The sequence below is a fragment of the Vipera ursinii genome (assembly GCF_947247035.1).
Source record: "Vipera ursinii genome assembly, chromosome: 2".
NCBI lineage: Eukaryota > Metazoa > Chordata > Lepidosauria > Squamata > Viperidae > Vipera > Vipera ursinii.
In genome coordinates this window covers 49330119-49351110 of record NC_139513.1, presented here as the reverse complement: position 1 = coordinate 49351110, position 20992 = coordinate 49330119, and the positions used below count along the sequence as shown (strand labels likewise).

Here is a 20992-nt window from a genome sequence, read left to right as displayed (position 1 = left end):
GGTGATTTTAAAATTGGACTACTGTATGCTCTGCTTTCATTTCAGTTATGCTTGAATCTGGTGTGTTCTTTTATGTTTTGAACCCTATGTAATCTGCCCAATGAGTTGGGTGGTCAAATAAATAATTACATAAATAAAAAGCCCAAAATTGTTTGCTTACAATTTAGAATGTGTTGTTCCTGTTACCCTGTATCTAGAATAACTAGTCAGCTAGTTTGGTGCAGTGGTTAAAGCCCCTCCATTAAAAGCAGGGGGCCATGAGTTTTAATCCCCTTAGGTACAAAGGCCATTGGGAATCCCTCTGTCTTAGTGCTGGGAAGAAAATATTGAGAAGCCACTTCCCCAAAAAAGGTTACCATGAAGAAAAACTTGTTCCTGCAGTTACCAAGAGCCAGGGTTGACTTAAAGGACCATAACAAAAGAAGATTTCTAGAGCAAGGGTCCCCAACCCCCAGTCGCAGCCTAGTACCAGGCTGTGCAAGCGGTGGACAAGCGTGTGAACGTGCAAAACTCCAAAACTGTCGGTCTGCAGAGCTGGAAAGGTGGGGACCACTGTTCCAGACCGTAAGGTACAGAGAACATTTTCTAGAAAGTTTCATTTTCATTGGGTTTATTTTCCCCAAAATAATAGTTAGATATCTCCTCCTTATCCCTCCTCTAATAAGTCATCTGAAAAGCATACAAACCGATATTGTATGACCTTAAGAGTATTAATTCAGGAATAACTTCTTGAACAGCTAGTCTTAAGAACATAAAAAATATGTTAAGGTTTTTAAGAAGACTTCATCTGGAGGGGAATATTAAGTTCTAACTTTCAGTTTGAGTTAAAGTCAACTGCAAAGTAATCCAGGTATTTTTTATTTGTGATTTGTTTTTTGGTTGTATTCCTCCTCTCCTCTTTTCTGAAGATGAGCGTACCTTTTGTCCACATATATTCCAATCAATGTCCATAAATATCTTTCTGCGTTTGTGAATTATTTACAAAAATATTTTATTGAGATTTATACGCTTTCCTTAAAATACATTAATGGAGTGACTCGAGTAAAATATTTAAAATGCCATGCAATAGCTGATACATTACAGTAAGCTAAAAACAACTACTCTGTAAAAGCAGGATGGAAATAAAATACATACACAAATTTAAAAGCTGGTGAAGCATTTTTTAAAATATATTAGATTTGCATTGGAAAGATGCCAGAGTGGACATTCGAAATACAGGGCATCTATAGTCAAAGCTTTTCTCTCCCCATAATTTGAACAATTGTATTTTTGTAGGAAAGCTACACTATGTCAAAATGTTTCTTTGCCACTAATTAATACTGTAATGTATCACATATGTTTTACTAAAACACAGCAATCTGGATTTTAAGTAATATTGCTGATAAATATCCATTTTAAAATTGGAATTCTCTTAATTATTAGACTGTGTTTAAAAATGTTCTTTATAACAGAAAAGTGAAGTGCCATTTCATTGAATTACAGTACTCAAAAGAACTGTTAAAATGTTGAGATAATAATAAAATCCATTTCTGTGTCATTGAATAATAACCATAATAATTGATTACCAGTAGTCCTTGTTTAATTGGGACTGGCAACTCTGGTGCTAAGTGAAACAGTCATTAAGTGTGAACTCATGTGACCCTGATTGTGCTTTCCAGCTGCAAAGAGACAAAGTGCTCAGTTGCACACCTTTAGTTTTTGCTTGTCTCCTAACCACTTCCTCACCCTTTGGATGCTCAAGTGCCTGCTTACTGTCTTATAAGCATTAAAACAATATGATAGTGTTGTCTCCTAAGGATGGGAGCGCTATGCAAACAAGTGTATTATCTTGAAATCCCTTTCTGTCTAATCTTTCCATTCTGCAAGGAGGGAGAAGAAAAAAGCAAGTGATTTAAGTATGCAATGTCTCCTTCACCTAACCTTCCTCTCAAGAGTAGAGAGATGGAAAGAAAGAGATTTCAAGAGAGTAAGCTATTTACTCTTCTACACATCAAGAGTAATGCAGTCATGCCAGTAGTTGGGCAAAAGAGAAGTTGCCTACAGAATTTGCTTGTTCTCCCCCTCCCTCACTTCCATACAGTAGAGAGATTGGGAAAATAATTTTAAAAAATACTAAAATGTATGCATAGCTCCCAGCCCCAGATTGTCATCCTAGTTGTATTGCTTTTGATGTGTAGAAGAACAAATAGCTTACTCTCTTGAAATCCCTTTGACTCCAGTTTTTCTGCTCTGCAAAATTGGTGGTGACAGAGGAAAAATCACAGGTCAAGCACAGGACAATATGTACTGCCTGCAGTGATGAGGATATGACTGAGAGACACTGTGAAGGTCATAAATGAGTTATAAAGATCTTTTTTTCAGTTCCCCCCTACACACACACTTTTACTTCAAATCATATCCCTCGTACAAGCATAAAACAGCTGTTATCATTGTATTTGTTGAAGAACCTTCACATCATTTTCCAATTCATTGCATAAAAGTCAGGTTTGTACAAGTCAGGGTTTACATAAACCCTGTGTCCTGCCATACATGTAAATATAAAAACCATTTCATGCATGACTGTTACTCCTTCGTCCATGTTCAATTCAGGAATTTTTCAGCAGACCGGGACATCTTCCTTATTATGTTTACCTATTGGTTGCACTAGTATCAGATTGTGCTTTTGAGTATGCATTTTGATTGTTTGCATCCCATCTTTATTATTTTTACAAATAACAAAATAACCCAAAGGTGCTTTTTCAGGAAACAACTGGACTTTCTTGTTTTTCTTTGAAGACAAGCCTGTCTAAAGACAGTTCTCCCTAAGTTTGTGCAGTATGTGCAATTTTCCACCAGAGGGAAGAACACTTTAGACCAGGTGTACTCTAACCTGACACAGGCATACACAGCAATCCCCCTCCCCCACCTGGGTACATCCAACCATCTTTCACTCATGTTGTGCCCGAATTATGTCCCTCTCGGGAAGAGAACCCAGCCAGTCACGAAAATGATTAAAATCTGGCCAGAGGGTGCTCTCAGTCAGCTGCAGGGCTGCTTTGAAACCACTGAGTGGAGTGTGTTTGAATATCAAGACCTGAATGTATACACCGATGCCGTACTCTCTTATATTAAAGTGTGCACCGGTAGTGTGACAACGGAAAAGTGCATTAGAGTCTACAGGAACCCTGGATGACTGTAGAGGTACGGACACTTCTGAGAGCCCGGGATTCTGCCTTTAAGGCAGGGGACAGGGGATACATACAGAGAGGCCAGGGCAAATCTTAGAAGAGGCATTAAGATGGCGAAACAACAATATAAACATAAGGTGGAGAACCACCTAGCAGATAACAACCCGAAGCAAGTGTGGCAGAGACTGCAGCAGCTAACCAACCATAAGGGCAATACGAGGAACACGGTTAATGCCGATCCCTCATTGGTAGAGGAGTTGAATATTTTCTTTGCTCACTGCGAGGTGAAAAGACCAGACCCCGTAGCCTCTGCTGGCCGGCCTTCAGCCTTCTGATTCTCAGCTATTCACCCTGTATGAACATCAAGTGAAAGCTGTATTGAAGGCTGTGAATCCCAGCAAAGCTGCAGGCCCAGATGGGGTGCTGGGGATAGTGGTTAAGAATTGTGCCGATCAATTAGCAGGGGTCCTGACAAGGATCTTTAACATCTCCTTGCAAACGGCCTGTGTGCCATCATGCTTGAAAGTAGCCACCATTGTCCCAGTCCCGAATTAAACAGCAATTAATTGCCTAAACGACTACAGACCTATTGCATTAACGTGTGTAGTGATGAAATGCTTTGAAAGACTGGTTTTCCAACATTTTAGGACATGCCTCCCACCGGACTTTGACAAACATCAGTTTGCCTACAGGGGGAATAGGTCGACAGACGATGATGCCATAGCTACTGATTTACATTCTGTAGCAAGCCATCTGGAGAAACCTGGAAGCTATGTCAGGATGCTTTTTGTTGACTATAGCTCGGCTTTCAACACTATTCTGCCAAGGATCCTTATTGAAAAGCTTACTGACTTCAATTTTTCCCCCTCCATCTGTGATTGGATTAAAGAGTTTCTGAGGGACTGGCTACAAACAGTGAGGTTCAGGTCTGTTTCATCCACCTCCCTGAAGCTTTTCAGTGGCTCGCTACAGGGCTGCGTGCTTAGTCCCTACCTGTGCTCACTGTACACATATGATTATGTATCGTCCAACCCATCCACTGCGATCATTAAGTTTGCAGATGATACCACTGTAGTGGGTCTTATTACAGGTGGAGACGAAACAGTGTACGGGGAGGGAGGTACAAAAACTATTCTCATGGTGTCTAGAGAACAACTTGCACCTGAACATCGGCAAGACAGAGGAGATGGTGCTAGGAAGAAAAGAGAGGAACCTGTCCCACTTTACATTGGGGGGGGGCTGTGTGGAGAGAGTTTCCTCCTTTAAATTCCTGGGAGTCTACCTTTGTGAAGATCTTACCTGGAAAATCAACACAACCCAGGTGGCCAGAAAGACCCAACAGAGACTCCACTTCCTCAGGGTCTTGCGAAAGAACAGGGTAGAACAATGAATGATGACCTTTTACCGGTCTACTATAGAAAGCGTTCTCTTACACTGTATTGTGGTGTGGTATGCTGACTTGACAGCCATGGATAGAAAGATACTACAGAGGGTGGTGAGCACAGCACAAAAGATCGTGGGCTGTCCCCTGATACCACTGGATGACATCGCCAGGGCCCGTTGCCTACCATCAGGTAGGAGATACAGAAGTATAGCCAGCCACACCAACAGGCTGAAGAACAGTTTCAATCCATGGGCTGTCAGGCTTCTGAATGGGAAATAACTACATGTATGATAGACTTGCGGGGCCGGCACATTGTGGAATTAGCTCACATGGTATAACAAGATGGTGGGTTTGTTGTCACTGTGAGTTGTGGGGGGGCACGAAGGGAGGCTCAGCCAATCTCATTGTACATGTTGTACTTTGATAATAAAGGTTGATCGATTGATCGGTTTCACTTCTCATTCAAAAAGCTTCTTCAGCTCTGACTGAATGGTGGGGAATGGAAGGATTTATACTCCTTGCAGACAGCTGGCTATTTCCATTCTTTTAGAGAGACATTGAGGCCACCTGGAGGTTTATCTGTGTCATCAGGGTCTCCTGAGTAGTGCAAATGGATGTGAAACCTTCTTGGAGTTGCTGAAAGGACTGTGTTGTAGACTGGAGATAGATGTTGTATCCCTCCCCCTCGGTTGAGTGAGAGCTGTTCAATTTTGACATAGATGGCGTCTTTGACCCTCTTTCAATCCAGCGGTCCTCTCTGTCCAAAATGTGAACTTTGCTGTCTTCGAAAGAGTGGCCTTTGTCTTTTAAATGCGGGTGGACTGCTGAATCTTGTCCTGATGGGTTATGTTGTGGCATGTGTTTATGAAGTGGTTGTTTTGTTTCTCCATTGTACAGATCTGCGCATGGCTTACTGCATTTTACTGCATATATTACGTTGCTAGGTTTAGGTCGGGGTGTTTTATCCTTGGGGTGGACAAGCTTCTGCCTTAGTGTATTCATGGGTTTGAAGTGTGCATATATGTTGTGTTGGCTGAAGATCCTCCTGAGCTGTTCCAATATTCCTGCAACCTATGGAATGACAATATTGCTTCATTTATTATTGAGCACATGCTGGGTCTTTTGGGGGATTTGATGAAGTCCCACTTGGGATAGCTACATGGTCTGAGGGCTTCCTCGATGTGTTTTAGTTCTTTTTCTTTCCTATTTTTGCTGGTTGGCGGACCTTCAGTTCAGTGGCGTAGGAGGGTTCTGATAACTCCCGTTTTTTGCTCCATGGGATGGTCAGAATCAAAATGTAAATATTGATCCATGTGAGTGGGTTTTCTTTAAACTTCAATGTTAAGGCTCCTGTCTTCCGTAATGTGTACTGCACAGTTCATGAAGGCCAGACTATTTTCCTTAACATCTCCCCATGTGAATTTAATGTACCTGTCTACAGAGTTGATGTGTTTGGTAAAAGCTTCCAATTCCTGTGTTTTGATCTTGACCCAAGTATTGTCCACATTGTCTACTTTCAGCAGTTCCAAGAAGGCTCCACACCCATTTGCACTACTCAGGTGACCCTGACAACACAGATAAACCTAGGTGGCCTCAATGACTCTCTTAAAAATGTAAATGACCAGCTGTCTGCAAGGAGTATAAATCCTTCCATTCCTCTGCAAGGAGTATAAATCCATCCAGTCAGAGCTGAAGAAACTTCTTGGATGAGAAGCAAAATATCTTCAAAGAAAAACAAGAAAGTACAGTTGCCGCATAAAAAGCAACTTTGGGATAACTATGGCCTGGATGACTGAGAATCTCCATAAAAAAGTAACAAACATAACCAACATATCTTCCTCCTCCTATTTTCCACACAGCAACAACCCTGTGTGGAGGGTTGGGCTGAGAGAGAGTGACTGGCCCAAAAGTCACCAGCTGGCATTCATGGCAAACTTGCAGTCAAAAAACAAAATAAGTTTGCTTATTCCGTTGGCATCAGTTTCTTTGGAAAGCTGTCTCCACTGTAGAAGATATGTGCTAACTTAATAGCCTCCTTTAAAATATTCTAAGTAGTTGTAATAGTTACAATTTCATTACAATATATTTAAGATAAACTATACAGATCTGATTAGTTTGACTATGTATCCCCATTCTTTTGTTCCTTTTCAAGGTAAGAATGTAGAAAAGGTGTGAGAAATATAAAATCAAAGAATAAAGCCATGAAATAACAAAAAAGAATTAGAGACATAACTAAAATTAATTTATATCACCACCATTCACTGTACCTGTTCTTCTTTCTCTTGACTTATTCCCTCTTGTTTCATACGTTTGACAATCGGATCCTCATTCATTATTTTCTGACAAAACCACGTGAACGTTCTTCTGTTGTATTGATCAGTTACTTTTGTAACATTCATTCAAAAAACGTTCTTTCATTACCTTATCTCATTTTACCACACATATTTCTTAAGCATCCCATTTCCACTCTACCAGCTTGATATTCCCAATTGTCAGTTCTTATGAGGGAGGAAGTAGGGAGGGAAAATTACTAAAATTCAACTAAAATTAATTCTTAAAAAAACACATATGTATTCATCAGTACAATTCTATCAGCATTTGAATGTTTTTAAATTTCTCCATCTTTGGTCCCATTTTTAATAATCATGTATTTGTATACAATCTTATGTATTTACTCTAGTGTTTCATTGTTAATATTTAACTGGCAATTGTACATTTCGTTCTTCCTTTCAAACGGGTTCCTTGATCTTTGATAGATTAATAATGTTCAAATACAGTCTATCTAAGACATGTCAAACCCGCGATGTCACGTGACTTCACGCAACATATCGGGACAGTTTTGCCATTGCCAGCAATGGGGCGGGCGTGGCTTCCGGATGATGGGTCTGGCCCGTGGGCCGGCAGTTTGACACCCCTGATCTAAACTGTGAGCTTAGAAGCCATGAGGCACAGTGGTTTATAAAATTTATTGGCCACCCATATTACCATAGGGTAACTCTGGGTGGCTTACAGTTACCTATAGTGTTAAAACATAAAATGTTTAAATCAGAAATTAAAACAAAGACACATGGGGAGGGTGGAGGAAGTGGGGGGAGGTGAGATCTGTTATTACTCAATCAACCACTTCCATTGCGCTGTTCCCCTACTGGGGCCCAAGCCAATTGGCAGAGCCATGTCTTTAAGCCCTTATGAAAAGATAGGTGAATTGGTGCCAACCTCACATCAGGGGGCAAGATATCCCAGACGACAGGAGCAACAGCAGGGAAGGTCCTCCTCCTGGGCCCCACCAGCCAGAATAATTGGGCTGACGGGACCAGCAACATGCCTCCTCTGCCAGCAAGAGTGGTACGAGCCAATCCCAGTGGGGTGAAACAGTCCCTCAAGTAACCTGGATCACTAAAACCTTGAACTGCAACCGGAAGCAGACTAGTAATCAATGCAGCTTGTGAAGCAGTGGTGTTACGAGGGCCATTCATGCCCCCTCCCCCCAAAACTACCTGCATTGCCGCAGTCTGCACCAGCTTTAGCTTCTGAATGCTCTTCAAGGGTAGCCCCATGTAGAGTGCATTACAGTAGTCCAGCCATAAGATGGCTAGGGGCTGAGCACAGAGAGTCCTGATCCAGGAAAGCTCTCAACTGGCACACAACATGAAGTTGTGCAAAGGCTCTCCTAGCTGCGACTGCCATCTGCTCCTCAAACAGGAGTTACAAGTCCAGGAGAACCCCCAAGTTGAAGAGTCAAAAGATGGCAAAGTCAGGGATCCCAGAGCTCTACATCCTCAAAGCCATTCGGTCTTGCCAGGGTTCAGTTAAAGCCTGTTGTCCCTCATCTAGGCTCCCACAGTCTCCAGGCACCACGGCAGCCACAGTATCACTTGGGTCACCAAGAGTGTAAATACTAAGTTGGGTGTCATCAGCATATAATATATACCTCAACCTGTGGTGACGGATGATCTCACCCAGCAGTTTCATATAGATGTTAAAAAGAAGTGGAAAAGTACAGAGCCCTGCAGTACATCACAGTTACTGCTGTTGAGCGATGTACCTCCTCTGTTGGTTTTCTTCCTGTGAAAAACCTTACTTTTCTCACCATTGAATTGCATTTTGTTGGATAGGCACAGTCTTCAAGTCTGTCAAATTTCTTCTGGATCTTGAGCCTGTCTTCTAAAATATTGACTGTTTCTTCCAGCTTGGTATTGCTTACATATTTGATGAGTTCCCCCTCTAAGTTCTTCATCTAAATCATTTATGAGATGTTGAAGAGTACTGGCCCTAAGACAATTGGCTTGTATTATATAAGACAAACATAGTAGTAGTGTATTCATTATAAACCATTGACTATTGATAAGTATAAAATATAAGATATATCATTTTCTTCTTAGTTTGTATTTTTAGTTTGAGGCTATCCTGTTTTTTAGAGTTTTGTGAATTGTATATACAAAAAAAATGTGTGCATGTGTGTGTGTGTGAGAGAGAAAGATTTCTAAAAGAAATAACCTGGTCTTTACAGGGTATGTGTGTATATTTTCCTATTGAGATCATCCCCTTTGAAATGATACATATCACCAGCAATAGTTATACATCTGTGCAAGTTAATGTTTACTTTAAAAAATGTTGCCCATTCTCAATATAATATATTCACTCAATTCTGACATTCGTAAACGCAGTCTCATTGATACAACTTAATTCAATATCACCTGTACCGAGCAATTTGGAATAATTGTACAGTCTAGGGATACTGGCAGGTAGCACTTTTTTTAAAAGAAGCATAGTACCTGTCTCTAATTATACTTGTTGCAACCTCTAAAAACTTTGACCCTCTTCTTCTACAATGGTAGCCTCCAGAAAAAAAGTGTTCTCTGAGATTGTCCTTGAGAATGAACAGGAAATTCAGCGGACTTAGTGGCACATCTGTTTGCGAGTTGGGCAGCCATGTAAATTGATGAAATAAAGAAACAAAACTGAATTGGAGTGGCTTGTGATTGGTTTAGCCCAGGGGTAGGCAACCTTGGCTCTTTTATGACTCGTGGGCTTCAACTCCCAGAATTCCTGAGCCAGCCACTTTAGTTCTGGGAGTTGAAGTCCACGAGTCATAAAAGAGCCAAGGTTGCCTACCCCTGGTTTAGCCATATCAAGACTCTTCATCTTTTGCCAGGGAGTTCTTTCAAATCTCCAGAATCTTCAATTCCATGCAGTCGAAAGATCTGGCAGCTTAAAACTGTATTTTACTGTTGCTCTGCCATCCTTCCAGCCCAGGCAAGTGATCCCCATGCTGGGAGACGGCAGGTGAAAAGGGATAACCAGCTGTTTTCCCACCAGGTTCAGTCCCACAGATCACCTGTAGCAGGATTAGAAAGGGCGGGCCTTTGAAAGAGCCAGCTCTCCCAGACCAAGCCTAACAGGTGAAGAAGGAGAACCAGCTTTTCTTCTCCAGGTTGCCAGGTAGGAAACTGGTAGTTAGGAAAGAACCAGACTTTTTTTTCTTCTCTTACTCCCAGCTGTCCCTGTGTTGGTAACCTGCTTATTGATCTCCTTGTGAACTCGAATACCATTTGACCATTATTGGGGTGTACCATTAGGTAACAGATAACGGTATTGGTCTCCCATTCCTCAATGCCTGTCAGCTGAACTACTCCCTATTTACAAAGCCTTAGGGAATCCTTCATAAATCTTTCACGTGAGTAGGCATCCTGCCATTGTTTCTTAGAACAGGGGTGGATAGATTCTATCATTTCCATTATGTCAATCTTTTGTAGATTTAATATTCCCTTCCTGGGATCTTCCTAGCTAACTAAAATGGCACGGTTATGTTTTACCTCAAGCCATCATTTTCTATATTTGTGCATGCATTTTCTCTTTTATTCCCCTCTCTAAATCATTTCTATTTGAATAATTAGCTTAAAACAGCCCTTATTAATCTCAGTTTCTGCCTTATCTCATGTGCAGACTTGTTGAAGGCATAGTGTAGTGAAATTTTCCCTATTTAAATTCAAACCGTTTTTACTAATGGAGCATGTAACCTCACAAGCATTTAGACTTGTATAGTAACTCAGAGCTTAATTTGTCCAGTCTCTTAATTTTTGGCACATACACAGACACGCAAGTACATATGTGTTTGCTTCGGCTAGCAAGTAGGAGGTTGTGATTCCTGTTCTCAGAACAAATTACTACTGTAGTTCTTGAAACTTCTGAACAATTAAATGTGAAAAGAAATTAGCATTTCTCTTCAACAGACTCTGCTTTTTGTTTAAAAAGGCTGTTCTGGATCATTCTTTCCACTAGGACCTGGATAGGCCTTTTCCCTTTGAAAACATTTGGGGTTAATATGGATACTCCACATTGATGAACCTTTACAGCTTTCATTTTATTTAGGCAGCTTTGTTTTTTTAAGGGAGAAGGAGGAAGAGAGCTTTTATATTCATAAAGGACTGGCTTGTAATGAAGTCATGTTGCTATTTTTCAAGTTCCGTGTCTGGGGAGGAGCTGCAGAGTAATTAAATGATTCACCAGTTTCTGTAGTGAGCTGCCTTCCTTGAAACTTAGTTTTATAACTTTCAGGCATCATAGGTGGATGAGCTTTCAGCAGAGCAGTTGTAGGCATGTTGGTGCTTTGTCCAAGTCATGCATTGGGAACAAGTCTTGCGACTCAGGAAAGCCAAGGTAGGCTAGAAAAGTAAGAATGATTTCTTTGCTAGAAAATAGATGAGGAAATTACGTTTTACTTACATGTATGAATTTTTAAGACGTTTACTGGTTAAGAACATCTACTAAAACCAGTTTTTTGTGACTATTTCCAATGCCAAATTTAAAATTTGTGTATGCACCTTTACTTTGGAAAACACATATAAATTGCGTGGAAATTTTATTCTTGCCATAAACTGAAAAATTTTAACTCTGTAAGCTACCTATAAGAGAGTATATCATGTATACTCTCCGAAACTGAGATCTTGGTACTTTCCAAATGTTTGGAATCAATTCATATCCCAGCTAGTGTAGCCGGTGGCAAAAGATATTGGGTGTTGTAGTCTACAACATTTGGAAGATAATACATTGTCTATCTCTGCTTTACACTGTCTTTGAACTCTCCTTTCAGTTTTTACCATTTCCACAGGAATCCTAGCTGAAGTGACTAAGGTGTGTTTCTAAACAATCTTTTTTTGAATTGTGGCTCCTAATGTGTTATTACAGTAGGGCACATAGCAAGCAATCATAATTGTATATTTATAAGGGATTGTGACATACATGGTTTAAGTTTAACTGATAGACCTAATTGTTTTGAAACTTAAGTTTACTCTATTCACTCTGTTCACAAAACAAAAATGTATGACAGAGTACTATGTAATGTCTATCCATATTTCTTTATCATTTTCTTTACGGATGCTAACAGCCCTATTGAAATTTGGTGACTTTTTCACTTGGCTTTTTAAGATACCCGATTTGTTTGCATTTTTTATGACATTGCCATTATCAAATTAGACTTTCATGTTCATTTTTTAATTCTTTTTCCAGATCGAACGATTAGATGTAAGTAGCCTAGCACAAACAACTAACGCAGTGGCATCAAGCACAGACTGCAATATCAATGCAGATTCTGTTGATGGAACACCAGATCCACAACGCACAAAAGTGGCCATCACTCATCTGCAGCAGAAAATACTGAAGCTCACAGAGCAAATCAAAATAGAGCAAACAGCCCGGGATGACAATGTAGCCGAATACCTGAAATTAGCCAATAATGCTGACAAGCAGCAGAGTGCCCGGATTAAGCAGGTGTTTGAGAAAAAGAACCAGAAATCATCCCAGACAATCCTCCAGCTGCAGAAGAAGCTAGAGCACTATCATCGGAAGCTGCGGGAGATTGAACAGAATGGTATTCATCGACAGCCCAAAGATGTCTTGAGGGACATGCACCAGGGGCTAAAGGATGTAGGCGCAAAAGTCACTGGCTTCAGTGAAGGAGTAGTAGATAGCGTTAAAGGTGGACTTTCCAGCTTTTCCCAGGCAACTCATTCGGCAGCTGGAGCCGTTGCTTCTAAACCTCGGGAAATCGCCTCGCTCATTCGAAACAAGTTTGGAAGTGCCGACAACATTGCTAATCTGAAGGATGCTTTGGAAGAAAGTCAAGAAGACGGGACTGGAGGAAAGACGTTAGGTGTTCATAACTTTCAGTCGAGCCCAAAATATGGCAGTGAGGAAGATTGTTCCAGTGCTACATCGGGCTCAGTGGGAGCCAATAGCACTGCGGGAGTCCAGTTGGGAGCACCAAGCTCCAGAACAAACACTCTGGACATGCAAAGCTCAGGGTTTGATGCGATACTGCATGAGATTCAAGAGCTCAGAGAGGTTCAGGTACGACTGGAGGAATCCTTTGAAGATCTCAAAGTTCACTACCAGCGAGATTACTCCTTGATAATGCAGGCTCTACAGGAAGAAAGATACCGGTGAGCACTATGGCAGTCCAGTCTTTCATTGATACTACTAATATTGAGGCACATTCATAATTGTTTGGATGCCAGCACTCATTTACGATTGATAATCTTGGGGGCAGTAAACTTAACAATTCATTTGATTTATATGAATATATTTATTTCTGGCTTAAATATTTAAGTTTCCTCCCTTCCAAATCAGCATGTCTGTCTTCTTGTCATAACTTTTTTCAGTTCTGTGAATGTCTACACTAATTTTTAAAGTTGAGGTGGCTCTGGACTATAGTTTCAGAATAGTCCCATAGTCCTAATCTTGTTGGATGATGAATGTTTAAGCACTGCCCTTTTGATTACAGTGTTCATAAATTACAGTAAGTGAATATGTTGCAGAAAAATACCTTGTAAAATTAATTAGCATTAACACTGAGTTTGAAAAGTAGTTGTCAGACAGTGTAGTATTGCTAGTGCTGGCTTATTATGCTTCCAAGCATTCCAAAAAGTATGTTTCTCTAAAAATACATCCTAACTCCAGTCACGCATAATGTTGAAGTATAATTTGTTTTGCATTAGAAACAAAACTGTAATGCAAAATAAATATTGGTATAGTTTTACGTAATCTAGAAAGTAGTTAGATCAGGCTTCTTGGGAAGAAATAGATTATATTGTTGTGATGTTGATAGAAATCTAAATTTTGATATTTTGTCAGTTCTTCCTTGTAGCTCCAAAGGTTGTGGTTATGAGTCTTGAGACAATCCTGTTGCCATTAACAGATCTTGAAGCAAAGAATGTAAATAGTTATACTCAGTGTTGTTGTAACTTTGAAATTAGGCTATAATCTCACTGTACATAATTGTATTTTATTGTTATCCTTAAATATCAAGAAATAGTTTAATATGGTTAAATTAGCATGTCTAAAATGGCAGTCTTGAATTGATAACGTTTGGGATTGGAGAAAGTATAGAGACAATATATTTAAGAACTGAAAATACTAATCTTACTACAACTTATGCAGATATTAATCATTTATAATATCAATACATCTGTTATTTAACCTTCAAAGTGGAGTTGCAGCCTTAAATTGTTTTTAATATTTTTAAAAACTCTTTAGCAGTTTGGGAAAATATGCACTTTGATAAATACCAAAAGAATTATACAGCCAAAGGTACAATTGCATGCTGTCAGATAAATATGAAACATATTTGAATTGACAGAAAACATTTAATTAGAAGACTTTATTTGAAAAATACAGAATCAGGAAGGGGAGACAAATAATTAGAAGATAGCAAATGAGAGAAGATGAAATATTTTTTTTTCTTTGAACATGGAAAAATGATTATTTCCTTTCATTCAATAGAAGCATCAATCTTTGGGGATAAAGTTTTCCATAACTTTATTTTTATACACACACACACACACACACACACACACACACACACACACACACACGATATGCCATGTAGCCATTTGTTCTGATATCCTCTGAGCTGAGAAATTTAAATCTCTGAGAGCAGAATGGAGAGTTGCAGATCTGTGTCGAACAGAGCTTTTTTACATCATCACTCACTAAGGAGTTTTTAATTAAACATTCTACCACTTTCATGGAAAGACTTGTGATATTTTTAAAATAAGGTAAAGGTAAAGGTTCCCCCGCACATGCGTGCTAGTCATTTCCGACTAGGGGCCGGTGCTCATCTCCGTTTCAAAGCCGAAGAGCCAGCACTTGTCTGAGGATGTCTCCGTGGTCATGTGGCCGGCATGACTAGACGCCAAAGGGACACGGAATGCTGTTACCTTCCCACCGTAGTGGTCCCTATTTTTCTACTTGCATTTTTACGTGCTTTCGAACTGCTAGGTTAGCAGAAGCTGGGACGAGTAACAGGAGCTCACTCTGTTATGCAGCACTCGGGATTTGACCCACCAAACTGCCGACCTTCTGATCGACAAGCTCAGCGTCCTATTATTTAAATAGTATAAATTATAATTTTCTTTACCATTTTCCCCAAGTCCCTTGACAATTGGATCTTTTGCACAAATCCCCATTCCCCCAAAGAATTGCAGATAAATCAAGAACATTATATGAACAAATTTCATATTTGCTAATATTGAAATAAAATGAAAAGCAGTATGCGTGAGCCTGCAAATAAAACCACTGTTGGAAATCCAATTAGCAGTCACATTTTTCTTCTCATTCTACTATACCAGCCAAATAAGTCTACCAAAAGGTCAGACTTCTGTTGAGGATTTTTTTCCCCTCCCCCTTAATAAGAGCATTTGTTTATTTTATATCAACTTGGTTTATCATTCTCTATTTCTCTGTGGCTATTTTTGTGATTGGTCCTTTCGCGGTTTGTGTTCACTAGAACATGATATTCCTAGAGTTGTCTTTCCCGTTTCCTCCTCCACACTTTTTTCAGGATGAAATTATTTCATAAGCCCTCTGTTGTAATGTAACAAATAGTTAAAGCTTAAGCAAAAGCTCTGCTGATTTTCTATTGGACATTTGATATGGCCTCATTGTTGAGAGAGAGTAGCCACACCTTTCTCTTTGGAAATCCAGTTCTGTATTCATCCCTGTTCTTCTTACAATGGCAGGCTTATCAGCACAATCAGATTCCGAAACGCACTGTTGCTTATCAGCTTTTAGAGCTGTAGCAGATGTTTGTTTGATAAAAAGGTTCTTTCTGTACTTTCACGACAGTCTCCCTTGAAATTGTTCATGACACAATAGCTTTTCTATACAGAGTGAATGAGAAATTCACATAACTAAAGATGTACTTAGTTGTTTTGTTCTCACTTTACTTCACATACTGCGTGTATCGACTGAAATTGTACATTTAGTTTGCCTTTTTGGCAGATTGTAATTCCCTGGACTCGCATTTCATGGAGTTCAGTCATAGCCCATTAAGAAAGCTTTGCAATAAATTCTTCGGCATTCTTTTCATTGTTGCTATGTGGATACATAGACAAAAGTTTTGTTCAGCTATAATCTTACTTCTTATTATACAGATTAAAAGTGTCCTTGGTACATTGAGCTTTTAGAATAGTTGGACATTCAAGATTGCAGCCTCTGTTTCCAGCTTATTATTATGCGCAAGCATTATTTGCCATGTTTTTTTTAATTTAAAAAAATCTGGGTATGATTGATGCCTGAAACTGGTGGTGCAAGACAACTAGTTGTAAAGTATTTTGATGATATGTTCCCATTGATTTGCTGTCTTAAGTATCTGTCTGATGGCAAGGGAACTATTTGAATGATGGGAACTGTTGAAAAGTCAAAATAGCCAGGTTAACAAATTTTTAAAGCTTTAAAGGTTATGTCCTATGTTCTGAATTTAGTCCAAAAATATTGGCAATAGTACAGTGAGGGGAAAAACTATTTCATCCCTTGCTGATTTTGTATGTTTTCCCACTAACAAAGAAATGATCGGTCTATAATTTTAATGGTTGGTTTATTTTAACAGTGAGCGACAGAATAATAACAAAATAATCCCAAAAATGCATTTCAAAAAAGTTATAAATTGCTTTGTAACTCACCTCATGGAGTTTCAATGATCGTGAGAAGGGTGAGGAATCAGCCCAGAACTACACAGGAGAATCCTGTCAATGATCTCAAAGCAGCTGGAACCATAGTCACCAAGAAAACAATTGGTAGCACACTATGCCGGGAAGGACTGAAATCCTGCAGCGCCTGCAAGGTCCCCCTGCTCAAGAAAGCACATGTACAGGCCTATCTGAAGTTTGCCAATGGAACATCTGAATGATTCCGAGAACTGGGTGAAAGTGTTGTGGTCAGATGAGACTAAAATTGAGCTCTTTGGCATCAACTCAACTCGCCATGTTTGGAGGAGGAGGAATGCTGCCTGTGTCCCCAAGAACACCATCCCCACCATCAAACATGGAGGTGGAAACATCATGCTTTGGGATTGTTTTTCTACTAAGGGGACAGGACAACTTCACTGCATCAAAGGGATGATGGATGGGGCCTTGTACCGTCAAATGTTGAGTGAGAACATCCTTCCCTCAGCCAAGGCATTGAAAATGAGTCGTGGATGGGTATTCCAGCATGCCAGTGACCCAAAATATACAGCCAAGGCAACAAAGGAGTGGCTCAAGAAGAAGCACATTAAGGTCCTGGAGTGGCCAAGACAGTCTCCAGACCTTAATCCCATGGAAAATCTATGAAAGGAGCTGAAGGTTCGAGCTGCCAAATGTCAGTCTTGAAACCTTAATGACTTGGAGAGGATCTGCAAAGAGGAGTGGGACAAAATCCCTCCTGAGGTGTGTGCAAACCTGGTGGCCAACTACAAGAAACATCTGACCTCTGTGATTAATAATAAGGGTTTTGCCACCAAGTACTAAGTCATGTTTTGTGAAGGGGTAAAATACTTATTACTCATTAAAATGCAAATCAATTTATAACTTTTTTGAAATGTGTTTTTCTGGATTTTTTTGTTTTTGTTGTTATCTCACTGTTAAAATAAACCTACCATTAAAATTATAGACTGATCATTTCTTTGTCAGTGGGCAAACGCACAAAATCAGCAGGGGATCAGATATTTTTCCCCCTCACTGTAGATGATCAATATGTTGTTTGGTTTCTGGTAGATGCTAGTTGCTGCTGAGTAATCAAGGTCAGGGCCCTTAATCTGTGTGATGCCTCAGGACAATGTTCTTACCCCTTTTGTTTAACTCTACATGAGGCTGCTGGATGAGGATATCCATTCATCAGGTATTCTTAGTATGCTTATGGTATTAAATTGCATGTCTTATCTTGAACCACCCAAATGATGCTGTCAAATTTTTATCCCATCTGGATGAGGAGGAATGGTTTCAGGCTCAACCTCTGCACAGTTGAATGGTTCAGCAGCAGCCCCTCAGTCCTGGAATTTTTAGTTTTGGACGGGGTAACCTTTAGTCTTGGCTGTGGTAGCATTTCCTCTTTCAGTATTGGTATACAACTTGGAGGAGTTTCTGAACTCACAGGTCATCTCGTGTACCTGTTCTACATTTCCTCAGCCAGGGAGCCCTCTAAATAGTTACTCATATCCTAATCGTCCCACAAGTTTGGTTATTGCAGTGCATATTTATGGGGATATCCTGGAAGCCATGAGGTCAGTGATGGGCAATGTATAATATACCCATGTAATATCATTACTTTCAGGTGCAATTCAAGGTTCTGACAGAAGATATATAATTATGTTCAGGTAGACCTAATAACCGCCTCAGGCAACAACCTTTTGCAGGTACAACCGTGTTGAAAAAGTAACTTTCCAACCAATGTCTGCATTTATGATTGTCACAGCATCTATCTCAGTCACATGTTTACCATTATAGTCAATTAGTATGCATTGTCCTATGCTTGACCCATTTTTCTCTCCCTCCCCTCGCCCATCTTGCAGGGCAGATTGCCTAAACAAGATATCTCTTGCTGAATTGCTTGCTCCACACCACAATGCATCTCTAAAAAGTGCTAAGCACAAGTTAACAGGCTCGGTTCTATGAACTAGATTGAAGCTAGCTGGTAGTTGCTGCCCATAACTGACAAGACTTACATCTCCAGCTTTTGTTTGCCTTCTAAGGGATTTGGGAATCAGAGAGAGAAGCAGGCTAGGCAAACAGATGGTGCCAGGACATTCCTTTTGATGTGTATTTCACACTGTGCCTGCTTATTCTCTTGTAATCCCTCCCTCTTGAGTGAATGCAAATACAGACCTTAGTTTACACTTTGCTAATTATCCCAGCACATAGGTGAGCATTCCAAAGCATTATACTTACTGACTGTGTCAGTTAAAGATCAGATTGCAGGTCCCAATTGTGCTTGCTAAAGGAGGACTACCTGTATGACAAAGAGAGGTTTTTCTTTTCTCACAGTATTAGAACGTGGAGCCCTCCACTGAAATCAAAATTAAAGGAGCTATTTATTTATCAATGCAAAATTAAATTATGGAATTTGCTATCAGTATGGTAATATTCTCCTATTGTAATGGTGTTAAAAAGTTCTTTCAATCTCTGTTAAAACTAATGGCTTTATATTATCCTCTGAATCCCAGGGAAGAGCATATGCTAAATGCCAATTGTTGTTCGGCAAAAGTAAAACAGGACTTACCATCCTTGGGTTCTATTTGTCAATTTTTTGATTGGAGACTTACATCATAATGTTGTTGTTAGCTGCGAAGTCGTGTCCGACCCATCGCGACCCTATGGACAACGTTCCTCCAGGCCGTCCTGTCCTCTACTATCTTCTGGAGTCCATTTAAGCTCACGCTTACTGCTTCAGTGACTCCATCCAGCCACCTCATTCTCTGTCATCCCTTTCTTCTATTGCCCTAAATCTTTCCCAGCATTAGGCTCTTCTCCAGTGAGTCCTTCTTTCTCATCAGGTGGCCAAAGTATTTGAGTTTCAGCTTCAGGATCTGGCCTTCTAAAGAGCAGTCAGGGTTGATCTCCTCTAGGACTGACCGGTTTGATCGCCTTGCAGTCCAAGGGACTTGCAGGAGTCTTCTCCAGCACCACAGTTCAAAGGCCTCAATTCTTTGGTGCTCAGCCTTTCTTACGGTCCAACTTTCACTGCCATACATTGAAACTGGGAAGACCATAGCCTTGACTATACGCACTTTTGTTGACAGGGTGATATCTCTGCTTTTTAGTGTGCTGTCTAGATTTGCCATGGCTTTCCTCCCAAGGAGCAAGCGTCTTTTAATTTCTTGGCTACAGTCCCCATCTGCAGTGATCTTGGAGCCCAGGAAAATAAAATCTGTCACTACCTCCATTTCTTCCCCATCTATTTGCCAGGAATTGAGAGGGCCGGATGCCATGATCTTGGTTTTCTTAATGTTAAGTTTCAATCCAAGTTTTTGCACTCTCCTTCTTCACCCGCAACAAGAGGCTCTTTAGTTCCTCTTCACTTTCTGCCATAATGTCAATATTATTACATCATAATATTGTGGACTAAATTGGTTTTAGGCCTTCCCCAGCAGGGCTCTTATATTTTTATCTTTTGTAATCCTTAGAATTTTTAATAACCTTGTAACTCAATATTTTCCCCTTGGACAGATTTTAAATTGGTAAAGATTTAGAAAATAAATGTTATGCTTGCATGTATATTTTGTCTTCCAGGTGAGAGATGTCACATCATTTGTAAAAAAAATAAAACGAATGACAATATTTCTGCATTTTGCTAACCTCAATGCTTGTGTGCAGAAAACTAAGAGGTTTCTCTAAAGTTTTCATCCATGAAAAGTTTTACTATTTCAGCAGAAAACATGCCTTCCCTTTCCCACAGCAAAAGGAGAGGTGAGGTGAGCAGAGTTGAGCAGAAATCTCACATTTGCTTTCTAATGAGGATAGTGCATCCCTCATACACTGGAGACTATTCCTTGTACCGTATACAACAGAAACACACAGGATTTAATTATATTGGGAGAAGTAATCCAGGAAGCCTCTGCTACCTCTAGGCAGGGCTCTCCAAACTTGGCAACTTTAAGACTTGTGGAGGTCAACTCCCAGAATTCCCCAGCCAGCATAGGTGGCTATGGAATTTTGGGAGTTGAAGTCTACAAGTCTTAAAGTTGCCAAGTTTGGAGAGCCCTGCTCTAGAGATAACCAGCTCAGTGAAATGGGGATATATAATCCCATTAGAACACATCTATTGATTGTGACCACCATTGGAAAAACTGTAATTAACCCAGAGACTTAGATGTTTTTAAATCTAGAATATGGAAAGTAGATCCTGGTACACTTCATATTCTTCCTGTTTACGGGATATAAGGAACAGCATATTGGCCCACAAAGTAGCCTCCAAAGTAGAGATTCTGTAACCGTCATAAACATGGGTCAGTTACCAAGCATCCGAATTTCAGTCACATGATGAATTTCAGTCACATGATGGTTGTTAAGTGTGAAAAAAGGCATAGGTCACTTTTTCAGTGCCATTACGGTCGCTAAATGAACTGTTGTAAGTAGAGGAAACCTGTATACACAGGGAAGTGAAGATATAGATTTAACTATGAATGAAA

At 40.0% G+C, this 20992-nt stretch overlaps 1 protein-coding gene across 3 annotated transcripts in view; it reads left to right on the top strand.

The window, feature by feature from the left end:
* Nucleotides 1–20992, top strand: part of TMCC1 (transmembrane and coiled-coil domain family 1) — a 126750-nt gene that overhangs the window by 93179 nt on the left and 12579 nt on the right. For 2 of the 3 annotated variants that reach the window (XM_083353832.1, XM_083353831.1), the window contains one exon: nucleotides 12061–12992. In XM_083353832.1, coding sequence (XP_083209958.1) covers nucleotides 12061–12992 — 932 coding nt within the window. Of the gene's footprint in view, nucleotides 1–6217; nucleotides 6364–12060; nucleotides 12993–20992 lie in introns of those variants that run through there. The other variant, XM_083353833.1, reaches the window with a different exon arrangement.